Below are 20,966 nucleotides of genomic sequence, written 5' to 3'. Positions count from 1 at the left end.
ATAAATTAAGTATTTTTTGTAATTTCATATCGATGAATTAAAATTAAGTCTAAAAGATTAAAAAATAAATTGAGTAGCCATTCCGGTAGTGGAGAGATTTTTTGTATGCCTATAATTTTTATTGGTTCATCGATATGTTGATTGAGTGTTTAAAGATTTATTATACGTTAAATCATGTTTTTATTTGTCATGTTTATTAATCTCATGTTTGAGTAGTATGAATACGCTTTAATTGCTATTAATCTATTAGTTCTTCTTTATGTGAAAAAAGGTTGATGCTAAGATGATGTATAAAATATAGAGAGGAATAATAATACCTGTAAAAATGATTTACTATTGTGAATTTGGTCTCCAGCTAAAACTATACGTACACCAGTCGCATAAAGATTAATTTCATGAATAACTTTTGCTTCTGTGTATGTTGTGCCACCAATCATGTAAACAATAATGTCCTGTGGTTTCTCTTTAAAAATAGCGGTCCCTTCCATATAAGGGTGTGTTTGTTCACGAAGGCGACCCTTGATTAAAGACATAAGAAGGTTTTGTAGTCGAGGTTTATGTTGGGTATATACATTTTCAGTTCCATTTAACTCTTTGAATCCACTTTTTGTTCGAGAAAAGAAGCTTTCAGATTCAAATATATTATCAAGGCGTTTATTTGATCCAGCATAGTCAAAGAGCATGTTTATAACCTTTTGTATTAGAAATATACAATACATAGGAAAATAATTACAGAAAACTCTTCTGGCGGGACTCCAGCCTGTGCAAGTTGTTGTAAAAGTGAAGAAAGTGCATTGTTTGGATGTTTTTCATAACGTAAAGCATAAAGAAGTGCAAGTTTAACCTTACTACTATTCGAGATAGGGCTTCGAATGAGTTTTTGCAAGTCCTAAAAAATATAAATATAAAAAACGTGCATAAATAAAATTACATCCTACCTTAAGATTTGATGCATGAGAATCATCACATGCGAGGCTCTGTTCGAGCTCACTGACATCAAATAAAGATCCTTTCTCAACACGAGCACTGAGTTCACTCATCAGTGTTACATGTTTGGCAACATTGTCTGAAAGCTGACGAAACTCGGGATATTCTTCAACAAATCGCTTCATATCTGATACGTTTTGAATTTCAACATTTGACTGAGTCTTGGTTCGATAATGTTCAACATATTCTTTAATACGTATTCCTAGATCACCAAAATTTAGATACATATTTTCTTTGAAAAAAGTATCTTGTATCGGAGATAAGACCATTTCCTATATACAAGTATATTAACATCTTTTTTGCATAATTTGGATGTTTTGTATGTTAACTACATACGTGATGTACTTTTTCATGTATAAAATTTGCAATTTCCACACGCCCATGAACAATACCAACTAATTCATGTACCATTGCTTCATATGTCCATGGTGTCAACAATGGCGTTATTGGATCATTGCATCTATCCAATAACAAAAGAATTGGGGATGTATCTGTACGATAAAAGTCAAATAATGATGTTTCTGTTTCTATTTCTGTTTGCAATGCCACTGCCAGCGTTCTTGCCATTTTACTGTTTTTTTCATATCGAATCACTGGTTTTCGCTTTAAAGATAATAGAATAGATAGTATACCATCTCGTGTTTGTTGTATTGCTTCTGTATCCCACAAATCCCATTGATTGTTCCAAAGACTTTTCGTTAGATACAGCATTGCTAGATCTGAGTGCACTGCCATATAGTCTGCAAAAATCTCCTGATATCGCTTAATATTTATTTGAAAAAAGTCTAGCACTTTTTCTGTGCTTTTATAAACCTGTACTGCGTGTACAACTTCGTGATCATCCGAGGTAGCAAGCATTTCAAGAAAAGGTTTCGAAAGAATGTTTGTAAAATCTGTATTTCTCTTAGAAATGTATATTTATACTGCTTGTCGTACAGACAAAGTAGCGTCCATACCGGGGAGTACGAAGTTCTTTCGAGAGCTGCTGTACCGAGCTGAGGCATGGCTGGAGAACACATATACATGTCAAATGGCGAACATTTTCACGTTGCATATTATCCAAGCGGCTAAATGATGCATTAGTGGTGTTATTGTTGTATTTTCTCCTGAAAACTCAATTAGATAGATCTCCCGACTCAGCAGAAAGCTCTTAGTCGTTGCCATAGACATCATTGCTACCTGGTGATGATAAGAGACGTATAACAAAGTGCAGAGAGAACAGAGAGCAGTTGGTGATGTATTGGCATGTATATATAACGCATATAATCCAATATCTTCATATACATAGACAATATAGTGATAAATATATTTTTTCATTGTAGTATATATACTTTTTTTATCATTCATAGTCTTTCTTTCTCTATAGATTTGATATTTTGCATATTAATTCAATGATAGATATATATAGTTGGCTTTTCTGTCTGTATTTTCAACTAGAAATCTTTTCAAATATCTATTTGCTTATATAGAATCTTCTTGTGGATATTTGTTTTATTTTTACACATACATGTTGCACTCAGCCATATATGCTGATGTTTTGTGATAGATATTATGTGTTTTGGAATATTCATATAGTTCAATACCAATGCCCATCTCTGTATGATAAAACCTACCGTAGCAGAGTCTAAAAGCAGGATTTTCATGTCTTTTGAGACTGTAGTGATTGTCTCGACGTAGCTTTGTATCGCTCGTATTACGTTCATGTCGAGATGATCTAGTGAAATCGTTGGTCTGGAGATATGTTAAGATGTGTCCGTAAAGATGTGTGTAAACTAAACGCGAAACACGAAACGTAAAACACGCTATTGTATAATTAATATGAAATGCACGTGCAACTAATTGAATGACTCTGTACAGTAATAAAGGATAAAGCAGCTGAAATGAACACAAGTACAGCAATTTTGTTAGTGCTGACAATAGGTTCTATATTTGTACCAGGGGAATTTTCTATTCCTACATGGGTAGAGTATATTGATGAAATTATCTTGCAAAAAACTGGTATTCCAATTCATCATTTTAAGCTTTTAGAATGTCTTATTTTTTCATATCCTCTTGCTGATGTTTTGAGGAGTATTCCTGGAAGAATGTCTTTTGTACGTAATATTTTCAATATTGTGTATGTATTTTGTTTTTTTTTATACAAAAAATGATAAGTTGTTAGTATTTCTCTTGTTTTTTTGATAATGATTTTTAATCTTTGGTACGGTGTCCAAACAGTACTGATTAGTACAACATTTGCATATATTATTGTTCAGTATGTTAAAGGTCGTTTTATGCCATATGTTGCTTTTTTTTTTTTGATGGGGCATTTGAGTATTAAGTATATTTGGATAAAATATGTGATTTTATTTTTGACTACAAAGCAGTCATCTTTACCGTCAATATGGAAATATTGATCAAAAATTGGATGTTACATGTGTACATATGGTACTTTGCATGAAGTTAACTGCATTTGTTTGGAATTTTTATGATGGACAACAGGATGAATTAGTAAGATATGCTTTTTTATTGAATATTATTTATATTGTAGACATTGACACCAAAACAAAAGGAATACGCTTTAAAGAAACTTCCATCTCTTTTAGATTTTTTGGGTTATGTGTTTTTTTTTCCTTCTTTTTTTGTAGGACCTTCTTTTGATTTAGCAGATTATCATCGATGGTTGGCGAGTGGTATTTCTGCATCTAAAGAAAATAACTTAAATGAGTATCAAAAGCGGTTAATTTGGAATGATCGACGTTACTCGGTGAAAAAACTTTTTTCTGGTTTGTTTTATCTCTATATGTTTCAATGGATGAGTTTACGTTATTCTACAACTTTCGTTTATGAGGATCAATTTTTTCAAATGACATGTATTCAAAGGTAAAAAGAGATATGTAAGTTTGAATAAAAGAATTTATTAAATATTATTAGATTTTTATATTTGTATCTCTTAGCATTCACACATCGTTTGAAGTATTATGGTATTTGGAAGCTTGCTGAAGGTGCATGTGTTTTGTCTGGCTTAGGAGATTCTATAAGAGATTCTGATGGAAACATTACTCAATGTTTTTTTGAAAATATTAGTCCATATGGTTTTGAGACTGCCCAGAGTACTAAACAATTGCTCGATTCTTGGAATAAAGGTGCAAATCGATGGTTAAAGTATTATGTCTATTTAAGAATTGTATCACATAATAAGAAACGGAATGCTGTAGGTTCCATTGTGACATTTATGACAAGTGCTTTATGGCACGGATGTAAGTGATTTGTATTTATTTTCTCTTTTATTCATTTTTTTCAGTTTATCCGGGTTATTACTGTAAGGAAAATATTGCGGTTGCTTTTTGCAATCTCAAAAATTTACGTATTTTTTATTTAATGCTTTGTAGTATCTTTTATGACTGGCGCATTTGCTCAAATTTTAGGAAGATATCTTAGAAAATATCTCAGACCGCTATTCCTAACTCAAGATATGCAGCCTACATCGTATAAAATAGTTTATGACATCTTATCATGGCTTACGACTCAAATGACATGGGCATATATAGTACAACCTTTCGTCCTTCTTAATTTGCGAGATTCTTTATTATTTTGGAAAAGTTATGATGTATATTTTCGTCATTGGTTTTATAATACTAATATTTTTCTAGTTCTTTGTGCATATTGGCATTTTTTGTCTATTTCTTTTATTCTTAAGTCCTCTTCGTGTATTATTGGCGCAATTTTCATTAAAAAAATAGTTTCAGATGTTTTTCTATATTGAAAATAATATTTTTATGTTTCTTTTCGACCTGAAAAAAAACAAGAATTCAGTGATGATATTTTCTCAGTACTAAGATAGTTATCTATTTACTCTTTTATTGATATTTATTGTATTTTTTTTATTTTTTATCTATATTTGTTCGTCTGACGGCTTTGCTACCGATATTATATATAAATGTCTTCAGTTTTAGATAAAAATATTCTTAAGTTTCAAAAAGCGTATGTTTATTTATCTACTTTAACTGAGTTATTTTTAACATTTTGTTAATAGTTTAAATGAGCAACAATATTATGAAGCACATCAGCTTATGCGGACAATTGTAAATAGGTGAGAGATTTTTTATAAAAATGGTTTAAATAACGTATTAAAGACATGTAAAAGCATGTGAATACGATAAGGCTGTTGATTTGCTTTATTCTTCATCTAAATCTTTGCTTGAAATTAAACAATTTGCTAGTGGAGGTGATTTAGCACTTTATATGATTAAAGTATATGATACTATGAAATTAAGGCCAGATGGGCCCAGTAAAGGTTGTTTTAAGGATTTTAATGGAGTAGGAAATTGATCTTTTTAAGCCCGCATTATTGATCTTTTGCGCTTATTTTGTCCTGATGAGCCAACGAGAAAGCGATTGATTCACGATTCATTAATGTATACGTTTTTGTTGACCAATATTAGTTTAATTTTTGCATAGGTGGTCTGGAAAGTATGGAGATACTGCTATTGGTGATCCTGAGCTTCATCATGAAGTAGGGAAAATTTTAGCATATGGTATGACATATTAGAGAAGAAAAAGCTTAATTACGTAGAAAGCAGTTTTTTTAGTGCTGAAAAACATCTAATACTTGGAACTGCTGATAGTTTTGGATTATTTTTGAGCCTTTTGCGTGGATATTTTGATCGGGATACGCTTGATATGGCATGTTTTTATACATCACGAGCGGTTTTTCCTTATCTGATGATATATAACATTGCATGTGCTCTCCGGGCTTACAACACAATGGCTCGGCACATTGCTGATCGACGCAGTACATCTACACTGGTGTTGTCTTCGTCTTCGGCAGATATCATTTTGTTTCCTTCATTGCCACTTATGAATTTTTTATGTTTTCTTATTTTAACATGTCAGCGGGCCTCTGCTGATTTGTTTTGCACTCTAAAAGCGCATTATGAAGATGCTTTAAAGCAGGCATCTTCTTGGAAGCCTGTAAGTACTTTGTTTGTTTCGAAATTTTAATTAAAAAACTAGTCACTTGATAAAATTGCTAGTATTTATTTTAATATTCATACGGGGCCTCCTCCTAACAACACATGGGCTACTCTAATGAACCAGTTATTTGGTAATGATATATTATCGTCTAATACGAATAATACATCGTCTTCACGTACATCACAGCAATTGCCATTTAATACACACGAAACACTTCATGAGACGGTGGACTAAGGTTTTGCATGTGTTTATTTGATTTTCTAGAAGACTACGAAAATTTTTGAAAATGTTTTGGAAAATTGTTTACATATAAAAATAACTGATGTTCTTGAGATATTTACAGTTCTTTAAGTGATATTAGTACTTTAAAAATGCTATATTGGCATTTTAAAGGCCTGTTTTTTCTTTTAAAAAATATTGTTAATTTACTTCAAACGCTATTTGTTTTTAATGTTTTGTTATTTTTCAATTTTACTGTTGCCATACTGGTCGGGTATCATCTGCTACAAACATCCATTCGTCTTCATCTAGTGCTTGAATATTTCGCTTAAGATTCTCTCGTACTGCTTCTCCAAGAGCTATATTTGTTAGTTGTTTTGTATACCTTCTTTTAGCCCCACGATGCCTACCTTTATGTTGAAATTGTTCACTTGTATATATTTTGCGTAGAGCTTCTGCTTGTTTTGCTTGTTCAAGTGCTTTTTGATCATGTTCTTCTGTGCCTGGTACAGGTGTCTCAAGGAATTGGAGAGCTGTAAAAGACGATGGATCCATTACGTCTTCATAAAGTGTTGATACTGCTTGTCCAAAGACACTTGCTATAGATACACTTGGTACAAGTGGTGTACGTAAACCAAATAGCTGTCGTCGTAGCGGTTTTTCTGACATTTTTACGATTTATCTTAGTTCAAATGTTTCTGATATTATTTTAATCGTTTTAATAAGTTTTTAACAAGCTTTTAATGAGTTTTTAATTTTTAATGGGTTCTTAATGAGTTCTTAACATGTTCTGAATACATTTTAATTTGTTTTATTTGGTTTATTTCTATTGTTCTTAAGTACCTTAAGTTGGAATTTAATCGATGTGTATAATCTTATTAAAGAAACGTTAACTTTGTTAAGAGTTTATTGAAATTTGTTAAAAATATGTTAAGTTTGTCTTAAGTTTAACTTAGATTTGGCTTAAAATTTAATTATATACGCTTAACCTATTTTAACGTAATTTAACATAATTTAAGGTTAAAAAACTATTTTAACATACGTTAGATTATGTTTAGTTGAATTAAGTTAAACAAAATTTAAACATAAATTATAACTTATATTAAGGATTGGTTAAAAGAAATTAAAGACTAAAATATTAAGAAAATTTTAAAGATTAAATAAAGTTAATAGCAGAACTTGGTTGACTTAAAAGAAAATTTAAGAGTTAAACTTAGCATATTTGTCTTTAAGATTGGATTAATATTGAATTAATATTGGGTTAATATTGGGTTAAATTGTACCCAATAGTGCTAAATACAAGTTTTGTTTTAAAGAAGCTTTAACTGAGATTTGTTACACTGGAAGTCTTTCCTATTGAACCGCTTGAGCGGTTTGAAGGTTGTACGCCGGTTTATCAGCAACCGGTAGAGCTTTTTTGTTTTAGTTATGATGAGTGCAGAGGTTTGCGGCATGATGCATCTTCTTTGGTATGTAAATTAACAATGGAGCTCTTTTTGTGCTTTTTTATGTTTTGTATTTTATTTTATCTATATTAATTGCTGTAGAAATACTATTATCCTGCTGTTTCAGGTGCAGATCTTTCTCAGGGTTTTGAAGAGCGTATTGAGCGTGATGAGACAATTGATGAACATCTTGATGGATTTTTACTTTCACTTTGTGCATATGAACGTACACATGGCCGTACTCGTACTTCAGTTGATATTCTTACATGGAGAGGCATGTAGGTTTTAAAAAGAAGTTTTATATGAGGCTCTTAATCTTATTTTAATATTTCTTTCTTATTTTTTACTTCTTTTTGTTATTTTTTTATTTTTATAGCTGATAGATAATAGGTATTTTAGCACGGTTTCTGTGTACGCCATATGATCGGCGTACTTCTTGGAGTGTTAATATTATGTATTTTCAGGTAAAGTAATGCAGTTGTGTTAGAATAATCTCAGTATGAATATTATAATCCAAAGATGACATAATGTAAAAACAGTATAAATGTAATGCTATTTTTATATTAATGTTATTGATGTTTTTGATTTTCAAACATTTTATATAGTTACTTTTTTATTAATTTTACTGATTGAATGGCATAGGACACATTGTATGTACACTTTTTGTAGTTTTAAGACATGCTGATCTATAGATTTATTGAGGACTGTCATACATCACCCCTTCCACCAACTACGCGTGAAGCGCTAATGTGTTTTTGGGGTCATAAATTTGAAGGTCGGTATTGATGTGATATTATAGCAAAAATATACAACTGCTATGAATGATGTTTTAGGGTGGAGTTAAGATGTTGGATATTTTTAGAAAATTGCTCTAAGGTTTTTTGTTATTTTTATAGTTTTTTTGCAGTTGTTCTGAAATTTTGTTTTTATTGTTTATTTTACTAACTTGTTATAAAGCTCTTTCAACACTCCCCGACACATGGGATAAGTGTTCACGTGAACAAATTGAGAGGCGGTATGATACTACTGTTAATAATAATGTACAATATTGTGCTGTTGTCCGTACCAAGTAAGTAGCAAGTAAAGCGAGTGTATAATGAAGTAAACTGAAAAACATCTATATGTATTTTCGATTTAATTGATCTTGGATTTGTTTCAAGTTTATTGTTATGCAATTGTAAGCTCAATTTGAATATAAGTGTAGCTTGGATTTTGGTTCAATCCAGCTTATATTTCAATCTAGATTCTGCTTAATTAGAGTATAATCTAGTTATTGTGTAGTTTTCAGATTTGACTCAATTAGTACTAAACTGATGCTTAATTTCTACATAGATGTTTTTCTTTTATATTTTGCTTGTACTCATTTTACTCTTAGTAGATACTGATAAAAAAATAGGCTTGATGGGATTACACTTCTGATAGCTGGAGAGGTTGACTGTATATGGGATGTTAAACCATCACCTCCAGAAAATCCAACGTCACTTTATGTCGAGCTTAAGACTGCGTTTGCTGACCGAGCTGTTTTTGAACGTAACAAACTTTTTAAAACATGGTACGCATTATAGTTATAATACAATAAAGCATTATAGTTTGACACTATGCTGTTAAATCTGCTTAATAATGATGTATTAAAGCATCAAGACATTTGAAGAAACTTAGCATTGAAATATTAAACTGGTGTTACTGTTTAATAACAAATAGTGTTCAATATTTTAATCAAAACTTCATTGATTGCTTAAGTTCTCCTAAGTTTGCATCAACGTTTAATAATAGGTTTCAAGTATGTATGCAGCTTAATATTTACTATTTATTTCTTGATGTTTGCTGCATTTAGACACATTTAATCTATTGCTTTGCTTAATTTTAGTATTCAAGTCTAAGTGCTTATTATTATATTAAGAATATTTTGAATTTTGACAGAATGTTCAATGCTTAGCAGTGTAAAATAGTGCTTAATGTTATGCTAAATATTATAAACAGTGTTATAATCAGTGCTTGATGTTTGTATAGGGCTCAGTCATATTTGTTAGGAGTGCCGAGAGTGATTGTTGGGTTTCGGACAGAAAATGGATTCTTGAGTGAAATCGAAACATATGAAACACATGCTCTACTTTCACGTGTACGTCGTTCTCGTGACGGTTTACGTGCTCTTGCTTGGACAGCTGCTCTTCTTCGCTTCCTTCGTAAAAATTGTACAGATAAGATATTGACTGATGTAGCAACAGCAGAAAATCAATCAGACACATTATTAAATGCAAAAGAAACAGAGACAAAAATACCAAAAGAAGCCGTTGTTAATAATATATTCAGAACAGCTATCTCTACTGATAATACAAACGCAGTGTCCACTGATATTACAAGCACATCATCTGCTGCTAATACTACTGCTTTATCCTTAGCAACGGTCTGGAGATTGTCGTATACATCTGGTGACACAGTAGTACGCCTTGAACGTGTAAAGACACAATGTTTCCTCCACCCATCTTTTATCTCTTATCGTATACAACGAAGCAACAAAACAGCTGGAAAAGATGTAAGAGTGGCTGAAGATGTAGAAGATGCTTCATCTTTAGCTATGTTATCATAACTTTTTGTTGAATTTCGATCATTTGTTGCGCACAGATGGTGTGCCGTTAAAACATTAAAAATAAGTCGTTGATAAAGTTAATGTTCTATTTAATGTTTCGCTTAATATAGCTATTCTGGATATAATAATTTGATTTGATATAGTTTTTATGATAGTTTTGTGGTTTGGTACATGGAAGACCGGCTTGAGGAGGCATCTTTAGAGGAGTTCCCACATATATCAGTGGAAAATGTAATGAACTGCTCTTTTTCTGCTTGGCGTACATACTGTTCTGCGGTTACTCCTAATGCACGTGTTATTCGTCTCTCTGATGAGGCATTTCTTTATTATCTTGGCCAAGATGGACTTATTTTACCGCCTATTTCCTCAAAATATAATGAAGATAGTGAAAACAATGTTGAAGATGCCATTTTAAATAGTGTTCAAGATAATGCTTCGGATTGTAGTTTTTCAGATAACTCATCAGGCGATATTCATATTAATACTTCTGATTGTGTTGCTCCATTTCGATCATTGGATCAAGAGATTACATGTGTAATTGCTACTTTAGGTGGTGCAGTTTTTCCTAAACTTAACTGGTCAGCGCCAAAGGTTTTATCTAGCTTTCTTCTGACACAGCTGACATGTATTAGGATGCTGCATGGATTACATCAACGCGGACTTTGCGCTGTACAACTTCTTCTGATGTTTATTTATTGCTTAAGAGTTCGGACTATATCACACATGATCTGTATCATGCTTTTGATGATTGTTGTTCGCCTGGTCCGCCATCGCACTTTCAACATGAACTTGTATTGAAACAATGGTTTAATGTTCATCCATCAATGGAATTTCGTTGTTTTGTTAAACAGCGTTGTCTTATAGGTATCTGCTTTTTTGTGAATATTGTTTCTACGGCTTGTTTTTAACACTAGTCATGCTTGATACGTCTATTATATACTAATGTTATTAGGTATTTCTCAACGTGATTTAAAATATTATGATTTTCTTGAGTCATTACGTCCTGTAATTCTTTCTCTTTCAATAGAATTATTTGATCTTTATTTGAAAGACAAATTTCCTGATGAAAATTGTAAAATTATATTTACTGCTTTTCTATAACTTACTTTTCAGTTATTTTTGATATTTATATACCACCGTCAAAGACAAAAGCTTGGTTAATTGATATTAATCTCTGGCACTACAGAACTTCTTCCCTCTTATTTTCCTGGAAAGAACTGCTGGGCGACTCATTGTGCTTTAACAATAGTCATTTACTTCCCCAGCTTCGTCTTGTTGATATAGATAGTTCGCTTTGGGGACCTTCACAGTTTATGACACAAAGAATTTCGGATGATTTACTAAAAGCAAATACACAAAATATTGATATCGAAGAATACATAAAAAAGCTTCATATTACTACAGATGCTACCAACAATAAAAGATCTTGATCTTTTTATATACTTGTAAATATTTGATATTGATCATTATATCCATTCTATAAAAATGCATAAACACGCCAAACCAAGTGTATAAAAAATAATTCCATGTTCCAATAAAGGAAAATTTACAAAATTTTAAAACTAAAAAAATGTTGTTAAAATAAATAATATTTAAAAAAATTATATAAATGTATGTTCTTCGCGTATACTCCAAGGTGTCCTTGATCCAACGGGAGGGAAAAGCCCTAAACCCATCCATGAGTAATATGAAATACATTTATAAAGGAAACCATACCAAATTGTTGAGCACTCACAATAGATCTCAATTTTCTTCTTGGATTGTTAGGAGCAGGAAATCTAAAGAAATATTAATAAATATGTTTTATTATATTTAAGTTTAATACTCCTGTTCTTCTCCTGTTGCTGGACCATGAGAAACAAAAATCTTAGGACGATAAGACGGATCTTCATCCATTACACAAGAATTACGGAATTTTTCAATAAGGCATTCCTTTCCTTGACTAATAAGGATAGTCAGCCTGAACGATATAAAGATATGTAGACATACATATTAGCGTATGAAATATCACAAATTTTATCTGAGTGAAAACGATTCCTAGGAATATTAATATACCATGTATAATTGGATTATGAATATATGTAATTTATTACCATTTTGTTCCAACACGAGCCTGACCAAAAGTAACAATAGAAATAGGGTCAATAAAATTTACAAAAGCATAACCTTGAACGAATTAGTCTATCAATGGAAGGGGAAAAAGCGAAAACGAACCGACATTACAACGGTTCCTAAAGTCTATTCTTAAATAAAGAAAATCATAAGTTTTCGAATTTGTTGCATCAATGTATTCTTGTAACATTTGCTATTGACATGTATAAGTAAATAATATATAAGCATAAACCGAAATTTACCTGTGTGAATTTGTTTGGTATATTTTTAATCATAATAGTCGTACGCATATCTAAACCTCGAGTGATTCGATCATAATCTACTTTATTTTTTTCTGTAACCAAATTTGCTCCAGGGACAGTATTGTTAATAGTTTTTAAGACATCAAAAGAATATTTTAAATTAAGAGGCAAATGCTCTGTCACTGATGTAGGATGGTCTATCCAAACGCCATCATGAGTAATGCTGCGTTTCATATTTGCTGAATATATATGACGTTGAGTCGGGGCGCTACCTGGAATAAATGCAGGATTATATGATTTAATCTTAGTTTCATCGAATGATTTTTTAATTGTTGAACAATCTACATAACTATCTGTATTCGAAAATTGATCTTTTAAATAAATGTAAGAGCCATTATTCGTTTGAATAGAAACGGGCTTCTTTACATCGCATTTGTAATAATCCATTTTTTCAGGAGGGTTAGGCGTTTGTACTGTATAGGACGATTTTTCATCATGAAGAGAGTAATATGATGGTACTGAATTAGACCTATCTATAACAGATCCAGTGGAATTTTTCTTATTAGGAAAAAAACCCAAAGGAGGAGAAAGTTTAGAATGAGAGGTGGTATTGGTTGATCCATGATGATTGACCAAATATTCATCTGTAATGTTATTTAATCTTCTTTCTGAAATATCCAAAGATTTAAATTGATCTAATATAGTATTTTCGTTTTGTAAATGTTGTAATTCATCAGACACTACTTTCCAAGAAATAAAACCTGATTCATAAAATGTAACATGAAGTTTATTATCCTATAGGGTAAGATTAACGCATGAGAATGCGATGGATTTGTTACGGCTTACCTGAACTACTCGACCATTCAACTCTTCCATGGCTAAGACTGCATCTCTAATATCAAAATACTCACAAATGATGGCTTTTTTTACAGTTGCAAGAAGAGATTTAATTGTACGAATATCACCGTATGAAGATAAAAGATTAAACAAAGCGGTTTTAGATATATCATTGGGGCCTTGAAAAGATATAAGGATTTCACCCTCGTTTTCCGAAAGAAATGGAAGCATAGAACTTTCTTTAAATATCTGTAAGAATAAGAGTTAACGAGTGTATACATATGTATACGTATAATGGGGAAACTTACTGACACCAATGTGGTTTTGGAACAAAATTGAGCTTCTAGATAACGACCATTAAAAAACCGATAATGACGTAGCTGTTTTTGAATTCTAATACAATCACGAATATCGTAAAACCCAACAATAACAGACCCATCTTTGCGGAGATTTTTTGCTAAGATTCCCTGTATATCCCCAAATTTCTAGGATTCTTAGTAAACAACGAATTATCTTTCAGAAAGTTTTATACTTCAAAAATTTCTTTCAACACCCATGTTTCAATAGTTTTAGGGAGGTTTGTAACTTGAAGATAACGACTTGGAATAGACACGTATTTTTCAGAATAAGAATTAGGGAGGCAGTTAGCTATATTTTCTTGTATTGTCTTGTGTTTTGCATATGACCCCAATGGTTCTGTAAACGGATACTCGAACAGTTTAACCGGTTTATCTGCTTCCTGGCTCTTTTCAAAGTCATTTGAGTTAGATTCATGGCAATGTTGTGTTGTTGTGGGAAATCCTGTGGATTGGCTAACATGTTCCGTCAATGTTTTGGCATTTCTTAGTACATCTTTATCGATAGTTGGTTTTACGTATGTCGGCCGTGCTCCAGTACAATTGATAGTGGTGTAAAACGGCTGTAAAGCTGCTTATTACAAAGATTAATTCATCTTCGAAAAAATGTGCACGTGTATTCGTGCATGCAATTCTCCACTAACCTGGTGATGAGTCTTGCCATATTTTCGGAGACTTTGTACTCAGTGAATTGGCAGATAACCGCCCGCTGTGGGTACGTTTAAGTACCGGGTGGTCTTCTCCTGTCACAGCTTCATCCTTGGATGTCGGTGAATCAAACAGTGTCGATGGAATTGCTCCCAGCTCCTCTAGGTCTTGTCCTTTGTGGCTAAATGCGTCCGAATACTGTGTTACTGAGCTTCGGAGTGGGCTACTGTCAAGTTCCCGGGCTGAAAACTTTGTTTCATCAATGCTAGTATTACTTTCTTCATATCCATCTCCATGAAACTCTTCTCCCAGCCCTTGTCCTGGTGATACCGGTTCCTCCACTGTTTCTATGGTCCTTTCCTCAGAAGCATACATATTCCCGTCTCCAACTCACGTCACACCGCTTTACTACGCTTTACACGCCTTTTTTGTCGCTTTTTATGCGTTCTTCTTTTTCCTCCCCTACCTACCTCATACACCGTCATCCATCCCCCTGTGGTCGGTGCTTCCAACGTCACTGCTTAGAGGGGAGTCCCCATTCTTATTTATAATTGAATCGGCCAAGAGCATGGACCATATACTCACTACCATGCAACGTTGAAAGGGTTAATGCGCGATTTCTTTAGGAGAAAACGAGTCAGTTTTCGAATCTTTGCATTGGTAAGCATAAGGACTGGCCAATCAGTGTACAGGAAATCCATGTGGTGTTCCATATTTGGATTTACAAATGACTGATTTTTAGGATCTTTACAGGGGAACCCTCGATATTGAAATGATTGAATATTCTTGAATATTTTAGAAATGGGTTGAATTACCATATTGAGTAAATTGTTCGCACAATAATAGCTCATAGAGAGACTTTTTTGTCGAAGAAATAGTATATTTGCAAGGATATGCTGGCAAATGTAATAGATAAGAAACGAGATCGGGGGAACGCAACGCAATGATTGGTTGATTGAGTAAAATGGAATGTTCCACGTGACGGGATGACTTTAATAAGACACATTATATAAAGCAGACTTCTTCCTCGAATAGAAACGTATTTGTTGAAAATGGCATTTTAACAAGGCATTAGCAGGCTTCAGTAGTCGAAAGGGAGTAAAAAGAATGATTCAGCTGTGTTTATGGAATAAGTATGCAGAGATTATGGAATAGTGTTTTGGACTAGTACATTGGTGTGTTTATTGAAGTATTATGTCTACAGATTGGGTTTTAAAGCGTATGTAGTCGGTCGCGTAGGATCGATATGGTCGTATGTGGTTATATAGGATATGGTATATAAGTAGTTGGGCAGTATAAGTGGTGTTTTAGTGCATATGGTTAGTGTTTTCTGCAAGTAGGTGGAAACAAAGCTAGAAAAGACAAAACGGTAGCGTATAGATGCTGGAATATATGCATAGAATGCATGGGGAGATAGGGTATAGAAATATGGCCTAATGAGGAAAGTGGAAAAAGTATATATCAAGACATTGATAAGCGGAAACAAAAAACAAGACTGAATGTCGCAATAAAGTCTAAGAGCTTTGGTTGAGTTAGCAGGGAAAAATTAAGGACAAGGTCGAACCGAAGAAAGAATAGGGAATGCATGAATGTCGGGGTCAAAATTGTATTTCCAACACAGATGCATTAGGACTTCACCGAGGAACAAAGAAGTGATAACCTGTAGTATGAGAGCATTGTGTTTATGCAAAATTTTTGAATTTACCACACAGCCTGATATTAATTGATAAATTGCGATAAAGATTAGCGTGAGAGATAAGATTTTCATTTTATAAATAGTGAGGAGAAACACCGTTTGGAAAAGCAAGTTAATACAAAAGAGTGTTACTATAGTAGTCCATTTAATTTCTTTATATTTTGTGTTTTTCATTTGCAAAGCAGTGCTGATACGTGAAGCATAAATACAACCAATGTTTCCTGATGCAGGATAAGTTATGAGTGATCATAACAGTAGTAAATAAGATGTAATACCGTTCAATCCTTGGCAAATAGGTAGCATAAAAGCAATGGCATGGTATCGGTAAACGTAGTTTTCGAATAAAATGCCTGAACCACTATGTAGAAATGAGTTGTGTGTGCAAGTGTCATGATGAGTGCACCTGGTGATTAAGAGTGATATGAAAAGAGGAATCCATGTGCTGAGCGCTATTTGATTAAGCTGAATTTCGTTAAGGCGAGTAATAATGAAAAAAAAGATGGCGATAATCGAGATAATGAAAATGATAAGTGAATAAAGATGAAATAATGAAACAAAGATGGTTGAAACCATGGAGAATGTGCTTATTGAAATCAAGTCACCAAATGATGATACAATGGGTGTCAGAATGTTGTCTATTCATTTGTGTTAATCTACAAGAGAAAAAGGATGAAAGGATGTATACCTGGATTTATATTGAATTGTAGAGAGAAAATAACGAGCAAAGAAACCAATGTACCAAGGATTGCTGATGAGATGCAGCCTGTTGCCATGGCGCTCGAAAGAAGTATCAAAAGTTTGAAAAGGGATCGATTATACTTTTGTTGTAATGGAGAGATAATTTGAGGTGGATTGTATGACTCATGAATGTAACTAAATAAAAATGCTACAAAACCTGATACTGTGCCAACTGTCATTGTCTGTACCTGTAGCAAAATAAGCTGTTTTGATATAATTGTACGTCGTGCATCGTGTGTATTAAGCAAATCCATATTCGCCTGTATTTGTTATCAGTAAGTGTATTGCTGAAAAGGATAGATACAAGTGTACTAAGTCTTGATGTTAGGTTCATTTCTAAACACCCGATAAGGTTCAAAAGAATTGGGATAAGGATAAAAAGTGCAGGATAACTCTGAAAGATAGAAAATTTCTGTAAGGTTAAATGGTGCACAAATAATGGGTAAAAGAAAGCAATAAAAAGTATTTAAACTTTAAATTTTCTTGCTTTTATTATGATATCTGTTTTTAATTACTTACCTGGACAAAGTTGAGCATAAATCCCGTCAAAACTGAGCCAAAAACAGAGAGAATAAGAGATGCAGAAGACTGCACAGCAAGCTCGTAGATAACATGAATATGTCGTCGTGGTTCATTGAATAAGCATGTGCTAGCTACATCACTAGACGTATGTTCGAGCAGTTCATAAGAAAAAGTTGCATCGGGCGTAGTTGTGCTCATCACCGATGATTGTGTGGAGGCAGACCCAGAGTTGCTTGGAGGAGGCAGCGTGAAGAAAAAAAATGTTATAGAACCCAAAAGGCATCAAAAACTATTTTTAAGAAGCGCAACGGAGGGTCTTGTGTGTGGTCGAGCGTTAGTGCGGTAACAGCGTTTAGATAAGTAGCGGTGTGTTGGAAGAGCTATTAAAAAATATAGATGGCAAATGATCCGAATGTTAGTGAGTTAAAGGATATGCATTTCATGGAAGAGGTACGTTAGATATGTATTTTTGTGAAAACAAATGAAAAATGGAATGTATAATTGTGTAACAAAGTATTGAAATAATCAGAGAAATTCTGTTTAAAAAACCATGAAAAACATATGAATATATACTTACTTGTTGTTTTTCTTAGATAATTCAGCACAGTTCTTTAGAGAATAATCAAGTGGAAGTATTTGTGCCTGTTTTAAAGAAAGCATTTGAGTCAGGAACGGAAGATGGGCTGGTGGATATGTGGACACAATGGGCAGAGAAAAAACGTAAGGAAGTTGAGCAAACGTGTTTGGAACATCATCAGGTTTTTGATTTATGTCTTAAAAAGTATTTTATATATGTCAGGGATTCATTAATTCTATTGATCAACTTTTGAGTGTGCGTCATGGTGTATTGATGCTTACGGAACAGTTATTTAGCTTGAATCGAGATATTCAGAGAAACGGTAGTGATCTAGCGGCAAAGGTGTGTTAATGCACGATTGGTACTGATATGGAACAGTACCAAACTTGGTTTGTGTTTCTGACGGTAATTTAGAAGCGTGCTTTAGTTGATGCACGTCAGGTTAATCAGATTATTAATGAAACATCTGATACTATTCGCACATGTCTGAAGGTGCTTCGTTTAGTGAATAAGATTCATGAGTGGATTGAAAATAGGGAGTTTTATCGTGCTTTGAGGGTTGTTTTTCTTATTTTTCTTTGATGTGTATTAAAGTTAAATTTAGTCTCTTGAGGAGCTTCAAACGGTTCATTTAAAAGATGTATTGCAGTTTCGTTTTGCACAAAACATACGTGTGTTTTCAAAAATCAAATACATTGTTTGAATACGTTAATATTGTCTAGGTGATTCGATTCCATATATGAAGCATAAGATTAAAGAGGCAGTAATGGAAAATCTTAGAGAATGGCTTTTAGTGTATGTTTATTGTGCTTTTGAATCGTATTGAGAAACATTATAGCCTGCGTACAAGTTCGAGCAAAGTAGGTGAACTGGTGTTTCAAAAAACTCTTGAAAGACAAAGAATTTGGAATATGCGTGTTAAACAAGATCCACGTTTGCAATCGTGTGAATTCAATTCTCCTGTAGAATGGGTATTAAATGAAAGAGATGATTGTAAGATGTTAGGGTTGTGATTGAAACGTTTTCTAAAGATATTTAGTTGACGTTACATATAATGATCAGATTGAAGTTGATTTTACGTGTTTATTTGAGTGTCTTCATATTTATGATGAGCTTGGGCTTCATGACGAATTTCGGATGAGTTATGAAAATGATCGTAGAATGCAGAAAGATTTATTGGTTCCAAACTCAATACTTATTCTAAATAAGGATATATCTCCCATTTATAGACTAGTTCAGGATGTTGCAGGGTTTATTATTATAGAAAAGACTACTTTGAATAAAGTAAGCGCTTTTCGATCTTTAGAGGAGGTAATTTTTTATAACAATGGTTTTTATTATCTCATGCATATAGATTGACTCTTTATGGGATTCTTTGTCTGGAAAATTGATTGAGAGTATCTCAAATAGTATTAAAGACGTTGATGATCCTCAGTTAATTCATGATATAAAATCTGTTATTTTATTATTTATACAAGCCATTGAAGTACTATTATAATTTAGAGTTTGTTGTTTCCTTCAAATTAATATTTTTAGACATATGATTATTCAATGAAAAAGTTACATAACTTTTCTTTAAATTTGTTTGAAACTTATTCAAGATTATTAAAGGCGCAGTTTAGTAAAGATTTTGAGCAGATTGTCGCCGATGACGATTATATGCCTATTGTAATTAATAATATGGAAGATTATCAAAAAGTACTGGATGTTAGTTGGTATAAACCTAATGATTCAATGGACTCTATAAAGTTGTTTTCATGTATAATAATGGTTATACTTATTTAAAATAGGTTTCCTATCACCCTTCCTTTTTCTCAAATATATCCCTTATGTTGTGTGGATATTCGAAATTTTGTAAATCAATATTATAAATTTGCTGAAGGATATTATAATCGTTGTCACGATATTGACGATATTTTAAAACAGGTTTTTTTAAATGTATATTTATATTTATGATTTATAGAAAATAGATTTTAGATGAGCTTTTAGTTAGTCATGTTAAGAAAAAATTGATTGAAAGATTGAAGTCGAATAATTTGGCGCAAGTAGTGCAGATTATAATTAATCTTGAGCATTTTGAAAGTGCCTGTGATGAGCTTGATTCTTTATTATTGGAAATACAAGCATCTGGTAAAACTAGAAATTTAAAACTAAGGGCTAAATCGGAATTTCGTGATGCAATTAAAGATGCAGAAAAACGGATATTTGGTATATAATTAACTTTTGTTTTGCATGATTAATGCTGTATTTTAGAGTTGGTTAATTCTAAAATAGATGATTTTCTGGAAATTATAGACTATGATCGGTAAGTGTTTGGTGCGATTTTACTACTCTAATGATCGAAAAGACAAGCTGTAACGAAACAAACAGAACCAAGTCCATATTTGCTTGAAATGGTTTCATATTTAACGACTGTCATGAGTTCTACTTTGCATAATCTCCCACATTCTATAAAGACATTTGTATATTTTCAAACGTTAGATCATTTTGCATCTTCTGTTATGGTAAGTGGTCTTTTGTTTTGTTTATATATATTTATATTTTAGCAAATATTATTAAATAAAAATTCCAAGAAAATTAACGAAAATTTCATTTTAAATCTTGATGTAGATTTGCGGTATTTAGAGAAATTTGTTGAAAGTCTCAGTGATCCAAGTATCTCTTATGCAGATACTTTTCTGGAACAACGACAAAGTCTTAATTTTCTTATGTCAGAAACACCTGAAGAATATCTTAACGCTGATATACAATTCAAGAAATATAGTCGTGTTAAGCCTCAAGCTGCCATTACTCTCCTTGAAAAGTATTTCCTTTTGTGTTTATATTTTACTTGTTAATTTTTAATATCAGGGTTATTATAATTGAAACGAATAAACCAGTAGATGAGAGAAGGTTTTCGAAAATTAGGTCTGCAGAGAATACCATTAGTTTGCTTCGTAGTCAGCGTTTTTGATATGTTCATTTTATATTTTATAAAATAAAGTTGGAATTTGTTAAATTTCTATATGTTTTTTTATTAGTTACAAAGTCCTTAACTATTGTAT

General features: G+C 32.5%; 9 protein-coding genes across 9 annotated transcripts; 5 read left to right on the top strand and 4 right to left on the bottom strand.

Annotated features, from left to right (window-relative positions):
* Window positions 1–202: 202 nt before the first annotated feature.
* On the bottom strand, window positions 203–2,012 carry T551_03168 (uncharacterized protein; the record flags this gene model as incomplete). Its single annotated transcript, XM_018375431.1, has 6 exons — window positions 203–235; window positions 318–692; window positions 734–889; window positions 939–1,259; window positions 1,324–1,890; window positions 1,944–2,012. 6 exons carry the CDS (start codon window positions 2,010–2,012, stop codon window positions 203–205), a joined length of 1,521 nt encoding a protein of 506 aa, XP_018228330.1.
* An 855-nt stretch (window positions 2,013–2,867) lies between these two features.
* On the top strand, window positions 2,868–4,732 carry T551_03167 (lysophospholipid acyltransferase; the record flags this gene model as incomplete). The annotated part of the gene is made up of 7 exons (XM_018375430.1): window positions 2,868–3,103; window positions 3,149–3,307; window positions 3,354–3,477; window positions 3,518–3,849; window positions 3,901–4,226; window positions 4,271–4,333; window positions 4,359–4,732. 7 exons carry the CDS (start codon window positions 2,868–2,870, stop codon window positions 4,730–4,732), a joined length of 1,614 nt encoding a protein of 537 aa, XP_018228329.1.
* A 174-nt stretch (window positions 4,733–4,906) lies between these two features.
* On the top strand, window positions 4,907–6,177 carry T551_03166 (uncharacterized protein; the record flags this gene model as incomplete). The annotated part of the gene is made up of 7 exons (XM_018375429.1): window positions 4,907–4,950; window positions 5,003–5,059; window positions 5,103–5,263; window positions 5,309–5,384; window positions 5,428–5,504; window positions 5,543–5,940; window positions 5,983–6,177. The coding sequence occupies 7 exons, from the start codon at window positions 4,907–4,909 to the stop codon at window positions 6,175–6,177; spliced, it is 1,008 nt and encodes a 335-aa protein (XP_018228328.1).
* A 237-nt stretch (window positions 6,178–6,414) lies between these two features.
* On the bottom strand, window positions 6,415–6,831 carry T551_03165 (uncharacterized protein; the record flags this gene model as incomplete). Its single annotated transcript, XM_018375428.1, has 1 exon — window positions 6,415–6,831. One exon carries the CDS (start codon window positions 6,829–6,831, stop codon window positions 6,415–6,417), a length of 417 nt encoding a protein of 138 aa, XP_018228327.1.
* A 762-nt stretch (window positions 6,832–7,593) lies between these two features.
* Window positions 7,594–10,194, top strand: T551_03164 (decapping nuclease; the record flags this gene model as incomplete). Its single annotated transcript, XM_018375427.1, has 6 exons — window positions 7,594–7,635; window positions 7,710–7,885; window positions 8,300–8,382; window positions 8,565–8,676; window positions 9,004–9,159; window positions 9,618–10,194. 6 exons carry the CDS (start codon window positions 7,594–7,596, stop codon window positions 10,192–10,194), a joined length of 1,146 nt encoding a protein of 381 aa, XP_018228326.1.
* A 171-nt stretch (window positions 10,195–10,365) lies between these two features.
* On the top strand, window positions 10,366–11,624 carry T551_03163 (cell proliferation protein CDC123; the record flags this gene model as incomplete). The annotated part of the gene is made up of 4 exons (XM_018375426.1): window positions 10,366–10,785; window positions 10,827–11,058; window positions 11,147–11,266; window positions 11,308–11,624. 4 exons carry the CDS (start codon window positions 10,366–10,368, stop codon window positions 11,622–11,624), a joined length of 1,089 nt encoding a protein of 362 aa, XP_018228325.1.
* A 171-nt stretch (window positions 11,625–11,795) lies between these two features.
* Window positions 11,796–14,764, bottom strand: T551_03162 (uncharacterized protein; the record flags this gene model as incomplete). Its single annotated transcript, XM_018375425.1, has 11 exons — window positions 11,796–11,860; window positions 11,911–11,972; window positions 12,020–12,136; window positions 12,184–12,231; window positions 12,288–12,360; window positions 12,409–12,499; window positions 12,549–13,343; window positions 13,395–13,634; window positions 13,694–13,870; window positions 13,918–14,315; window positions 14,386–14,764. The coding sequence occupies 11 exons, from the start codon at window positions 14,762–14,764 to the stop codon at window positions 11,796–11,798; spliced, it is 2,445 nt and encodes an 814-aa protein (XP_018228324.1).
* Window positions 14,765–15,841: 1,077 nt separating this feature from the next.
* T551_03161 (uncharacterized protein) lies at window positions 15,842–17,607 on the bottom strand. The gene is made up of 7 exons (XM_018375424.1): window positions 17,343–17,607; window positions 17,128–17,235; window positions 16,771–17,083; window positions 16,361–16,720; window positions 16,095–16,306; window positions 15,954–16,049; window positions 15,842–15,910 (listed from the first exon to the last, which is right to left on the bottom strand). Exons 1-7 carry the CDS (start codon window positions 17,541–17,543, stop codon window positions 15,851–15,853), a joined length of 1,350 nt encoding a protein of 449 aa, XP_018228323.1. The 5' UTR covers window positions 17,544–17,607; the 3' UTR covers window positions 15,842–15,850.
* A 134-nt stretch (window positions 17,608–17,741) lies between these two features.
* Window positions 17,742–20,875, top strand: T551_03160 (uncharacterized protein; the record flags this gene model as incomplete). Its single annotated transcript, XM_018375423.1, has 16 exons — window positions 17,742–17,795; window positions 17,939–18,103; window positions 18,145–18,264; window positions 18,337–18,480; window positions 18,527–18,593; window positions 18,645–18,717; window positions 18,761–18,915; window positions 18,962–19,233; window positions 19,277–19,408; window positions 19,459–19,670; window positions 19,713–19,848; window positions 19,893–20,130; window positions 20,176–20,227; window positions 20,270–20,426; window positions 20,469–20,725; window positions 20,773–20,875. 16 exons carry the CDS (start codon window positions 17,742–17,744, stop codon window positions 20,873–20,875), a joined length of 2,337 nt encoding a protein of 778 aa, XP_018228322.1.
* Between the last annotated feature and the right edge of the window lie 91 nt (window positions 20,876–20,966).

Source organism: Pneumocystis jirovecii (assembly GCF_001477535.1).
Source record: "Pneumocystis jirovecii RU7 chromosome Unknown supercont1.15, whole genome shotgun sequence".
Taxonomy (NCBI): Eukaryota; Fungi; Ascomycota; class Pneumocystomycetes; order Pneumocystales; family Pneumocystaceae; genus Pneumocystis; species Pneumocystis jirovecii.
This window is presented reverse-complemented; position numbering and strand designations above follow the sequence as displayed.

What these genes read in the sequence shown, in the direction of transcription:
- T551_03161 (XM_018375424.1), bottom strand. Translation starts at nt 17,543, where the DNA reads ATGAGCACAACTACGCCCGATGCAACTTTTTCTTATGAACTGCTCGAA. An exon ending in ACAATTCAATATAAATCCAG is followed by an intron (nt 16,721 to 16,770) that starts GTATACATCCTT and finishes ACAAATGAATAG; the next exon opens with ACAACATTCTGACACCCATT. An exon ending in AATTAATATCAGGCTGTGTG is followed by an intron (nt 16,050 to 16,094) that starts GTAAATTCAAAA and finishes CTCATACTACAG; the next exon opens with GTTATCACTTCTTTGTTCCT.